Below are 5,169 nucleotides of genomic sequence, written 5' to 3' on the forward strand. Positions count from 1 at the left end.
GGCGTTGCATTTGCAACCATGTGAAAACGGGGTGCTGCAGCCCCCTCAGCACCCCTACTTCCCGCGTACCTGCTACAAAAAGAATGCTTAGGATAAAAAAAATAATTATTTGTTATAATATTTTTAAGGTACAGTGTAAAAGGCCAGTGTGAAAACTCACCATACATATAATTTAAGTCATACTGTTGATTTACAAGTTAAAATACAAACTGTTTTAGTACTAGTATTAGTAACTAGAAAAGTGAGGTGTTCATTAGAGATGATATGTAAGGAAGTCAGCTGAGAATGGTTTAGGAATGTGAATGTCACCTTTAAATAACACAAACACACTATGAACAGTATTATGTACACTGTAGACGCTCATTACAGGATTTATGAGATAAGTGCGAGGCGCTTCTTGATGAAATGAGCCACAAGGCACTGCGGTCGCTGCTGATATTCCAGGAGAACATCGTGAGGTGTAGAAATCTGATCCCCCTCAAACCGGTTCAGCAGAGTCACACACACCACTGCAGCTGCAAAAAAAAATAAAAATGAATAAATCGATGACACCACTAAGAGGTCAATGACATGATAATTAAGTATCACTTTTGAGGTAATTACGTGCTGCTTGAAGGAGGTATGAGGCTTATAAAGCAGTACTGCGTAGCAGGAATATACACATGCTTAAAGAGTTAACTCACAGAAGATCAAAATTCTGTTATCATTTTTTTCTTCCATAAAGCAAAGCTGCTTCCTCTGGTACTGTTATAGTGGTGATGAGGAAAACAAACATTGTAGACGTCTTAACTACCTTTAAGATTGCAGACACGACACATGGCAGCAAAGACAGTGGATTCCATCTCAATGTTCCTGACGCCTGCCTCGCTGGCTTTTCTCAGATATTCCCATTTTTCTTCAGTGGAAAATGAGCACAGTGCTCCATCCAGTCGCCCTTGACCTACAACAGGAAAAAGAAGTGATGATGAAAAGAAATAACTTTTTATTGTGCAGTCTTCAGAAGGATGTCTGTTTTTGAATGCTTGTGATTAATAAGATGTAAGAGGCCCTAACAGTCAGAGTTAAAGCTATGCAAGTCTGACATGTCAGCTAAGTTTAATAGTTGGCCTTTTACAATAGCTGTTGAACAGATTGCATGGCAATGCTAGTTATATAGTTTATACTATGTAGCACATGCAGCTATAATATATTATATATTTTAACACAACTGGAACACCTCACTGACCAATCAACATCCAGGACCACATCTATCTGTTTTATAAACAAATGTTAACGTTTATGCATTTGACACTTTTCCCCACAAATTGCCTTACATTGCATTCAAAGTACACATTTGACCAGTTTATGCATGAACTGGGAATCAAACCCATGACACTCACATCACTAGTGACACGCTCTACTGTTTGAGCTGCAGGAATGCCTCTGTAATGTTTCGTATGACCAAACCCAGTATGAAAAAAACAAGACAAAACAAAAACAGTTACTTTACCTTCATAGAAGTCATGGGTGCACATTGTGTTTCCGATAACAGTGGGAATATCTGGAAGCTCTGAGGAATACTGCAGCAGCTCTTGGGCCACATCCTCATCCAGCTCTGTGCTTCTGATGATTACCTTTCCCAAAACCACCTGCTCAAACTGTGGCCTGAAGAACGAGTCTACAGCTTTGTCTGTGATCACTACAGTGCCTGCAGACAGACCTGTGTGTTCAAAGAAAAGGCAAATTTTTTTTCTTGTGTATAGGTTAGAAAACCCATACACTTCATTCCCCCCGCCATCCAGCAGTATTAAGGTCTGATATATAATGCTTCAGAGTATGAATTATTGGCTGATTAATGTTTGAGTCTCCACAATTGCCATTAAAGTTAAAATCACTTGGATGATGTATTTGCACTTCATAATTCAATCATACAATAAAGCAGGAAGTGCTCACCAACTCCGCCTGACGTGCCAATGCGAAAGATGATGACATCACGACAACGAGCATGATAGAGCAATTTAATGAGCTCATGCAACATGATGGAGATTGAGGGAACGCCCATTCCATGCTGTCAGAGACATCGAAAAATACATAAATTATGATGCTAGTGAAAAAAGTACACTACAGATTAAATTATATGATGTAAGACATGATTCAGCCAATAATATTGTTTCATCAAATAATTTAATAATGTAAATATATAGCCTATGCATATATGAGTCTGACCACCAGTTCTATCCACACAAACAGATGCATATAAAGATATCATTACCAATATATAAAAAAGTGGTTTACAGAGGAATGTGCTCCACAAAAAAATCTGATTAGTGGTTGAACTACAGTAATTTGTCACGGTCCGCCTACTGTGTAGGAACGAGGAGCGTGGAGACGACGGAGATTAACACAAGGAACAATCTTTATTATCCAAATAAAGACTTACATGGGCAGGAACACACACGTAGCACAGGGGAATAGACGTTTAACACTGGACGCAGGACACAGGAAAACACAGGGCTTAAATACTGTGAACTAAACGAGGAACACCTGACATAATAAACCCAGGGAGAAACTGGGTAATGGGGAGCACATGGGGAGCAAAACACAAGACACAGGAACACAGGGCTGACATAATTATACTAGTAACCAGATGTTTTATTTTTTGGTCTTTGCCTATATATGCAAAAATGTAGGTGGTTGCTTATTGGTCCAGGTTAAAATAGTCTGCCAAGAAAACGTCCAGCCACTTATAAAAGTAACAATACAGCTATTCTCAACAAGTTGCATGATTTGAAGTATTATTCATGTCTGTGGGCTATGGCACAAAACCAAAATCAATCAAATCCATAAAAGTAAAAGCATAACTTACAGCTTGTCTTAAACACCTCTAATCATTTTTCCACCTCATTGTTTATTAGCACTTTTAGCACTATTAGCAATATTGCTAACTCAGTATTCATATTCAGTGCAAATTTTACATAATGTTCAAATCAATTTACAGGCATGTATGATGAATATACTCTCATTTAAACACAAGCCTAATCCATATTTGAGATACTCACGCTAATGGACAGCACAGGTCCCACTTTAAACATGGAATAGCGGTCCGTTCCGTCACAGATATCTCTGATGTCTGCCATGTTGCCGGGCAGATTCAGCTGCTCATGGATAAACTGGGCAAAAGATCTCATCCGATTGGGACTTCCGCCAACACAAACAAACTACAGAAAGACAGTTGTAGCAAAAGGAATCACTTTCCCCACAAAAGTTTTTTTTAGATCAAACTATCTATAACACACCATTCACTGATTTAACTTGTGTCATGTTAGCCTGACTAGTCTTTTTTAGTGTAAAGATTAGTGTAAATATATGCACATGTTGCATATGTATGTATATAGCTCTGCATGTATGCAGTGTTCAGTGTCGGGTCTTGTCCTTGCATGCCAATTTTCATGCCCTTCGTCAATTATTTCTTAGCTCCCAGGCACTGAACTGTGTTACTGACTATAATCTCAGGCATCTTAATTTCTGACATAGCTGTCCTTAAAAAAATTATTCTGGCTCAAATGAATGTTTCTTATTTATTACTTTGCAAAATAATCCCCTTTGAGAGGATACATGAGTTTGAGTATGTTCTCCTGTATACACACACACACACACACACACACACACACACACACACACACACACACAAGTAGGTAATGTATAACATCCTGATCTTTATCAATCATCCTTTATATCAGTGGCTCTTAATTCTGGTCTTGTGTAAAGTACACGTCTAACATAACCAAATTATGTTTATTTACACTGTGCTCAGGGAATATGGTGTAGTGAACATGTCAATCAGAACGCAGCTCAGTTCATGAAGCTGTTGATCTGAATCTGGTGTGTCAGATAAGCGAGACATACAACATTTGAAGAGCAGCCAGAACCAGAATTGAGAACCTGTGCTCCACACATTCTTATACATCTAGCTTAAAGTGTAATCAAATTTAATGTAACCTTAAATCTGCTGTCTAGCTTTTGTCTGGTCAGGACTTACAAACCTTAACATCCCCAAACATCTGGGGCAGGTCATGGGTCTTGGTGCCCAGGCTGAAGTGGTACAAGATGTCCTCTTCCATGCTGTCCAGATGAGGGTTCTTCACATACTCCACCTGTCTGTGACACATCACATCTGTTATTGATGCGGACTAGTGTGCTACTCAAAAGGCAGCAATGCAGCTAAAGAAAAATGACTTTAGAGAATGTTTTCTCAGCTTTAGAAACTTTTTATTAATTATTAATTTCATTCATTAAAAAGTAATTAAAGTAACTTCAATCTCATTTTCTCAGCATCCTGACTATCTAAGAGACATGAGAACTAAACTGAACCCAGTATCTCCCACGACATAAGAACACTTTACTCAACCATCAACCTGACATGTCCAGAGACTTAAACCCTTATTTTATCCAATCTTATTAACTTTAACTTATTGCATCTTCGAGTAAAATACAGTTTTCTTACTGAATGTAATTGCTGTGTTCATTTCCCATGCTGTTCAGTAAAATAGGTGCCATGATTGCAGTTCTCCTCAATCTGCAAAAAAGTGGAATGAATTCAATATCTTCACACCTAGATAGGAGGAATAATATGCAGGATTCCTTTTTTTGTACCTTGCAGCAGCTGCATTTTTCAAAGATATCCTTTAATCCTTTAGATTTGTTCTACTGCTAATTTTTGCCCTTTTACTGTGTAGACCTTTGTGTCATCAGGACCTTTGGAGAAAAAAATGTGTCTCTCTAAGACAAACTCTTATATAGAGCTCAGAATGCATTGATTGGTTATATGGGGAGGTGTGGCACCTTCTATATCTTTCTCTGCCTGGTTACTGATCTCTGGCTGACATGTTCACAAACAGACTTCTGCTCTACAGAGAGATGCAGCACTGTGCCAACATCACCTCTGAACACAGACACGTTTGAAGTGTGACTTGTACAAGTGTGTATGTGTGCGTGTGCAATAGTTTAGGTAGTTTATGAAGACACAGATGTGTATAATGACATGGGTATGACATAGGTATTACAATGTGAAGCTGGTTTAATTCAAAAGGCTTAAAAAATACTTTTTTTTTTGAAGATATAAAAATACAGAAGGTTTTCTGTGAGGTGTAGGTTTAGGTGTAGGGGGATAGAAAATACAGTTTGTACAGT

The 5,169-nt window shown here is 38.2% G+C and overlaps 1 protein-coding gene across 1 annotated transcript; it reads right to left on the reverse strand.

The window, feature by feature from the left end:
• Nucleotides 1-4,753, reverse strand: LOC107653244 (uridine phosphorylase 2-like). The gene is made up of 8 exons (XM_016439915.1): nucleotides 4,633-4,753; nucleotides 4,484-4,555; nucleotides 4,023-4,137; nucleotides 3,039-3,197; nucleotides 1,933-2,047; nucleotides 1,490-1,699; nucleotides 794-940; nucleotides 1-515 (listed from the first exon to the last, which is right to left on the reverse strand). Exons 2-8 carry the CDS (start codon nucleotides 4,534-4,536, stop codon nucleotides 373-375), a joined length of 942 nt encoding a protein of 313 aa, XP_016295401.1. The 5' UTR covers nucleotides 4,537-4,555; nucleotides 4,633-4,753; the 3' UTR covers nucleotides 1-372.
• Nucleotides 4,754-5,169: the final 416 nt, after the last annotated feature.

The sequence above is a fragment of the Sinocyclocheilus anshuiensis genome, unplaced genomic scaffold (genome assembly GCF_001515605.1).
Source record: "Sinocyclocheilus anshuiensis isolate Anshui unplaced genomic scaffold, SAMN03320099.WGS_v1.1 scaffold323, whole genome shotgun sequence".
Classification (NCBI taxonomy): Eukaryota; Metazoa; Chordata; class Actinopteri; order Cypriniformes; family Cyprinidae; genus Sinocyclocheilus; species Sinocyclocheilus anshuiensis.

Bases quoted from the DNA above. Each gene is read 5' to 3' on its own strand.
- LOC107653244 (XM_016439915.1), bottom strand. From the start codon at position 4,536: ATGGCACCTATTTTACTGAACAGCATGGGAAATGAACACAGCAATTAC. The intron at 3,198-4,022 runs GTTTGTAAGTCC...GTCTTTCTGTAG, and splicing joins AGATGTTTGGGGATGTTAAG to TTTGTTTGTGTTGGCGGAAG. The intron at 941-1,489 runs GTAAAGTAACTG...TTCCTGTTGTAG, and splicing joins CACCCATGACTTCTATGAAG to GTCAAGGGCGACTGGATGGA.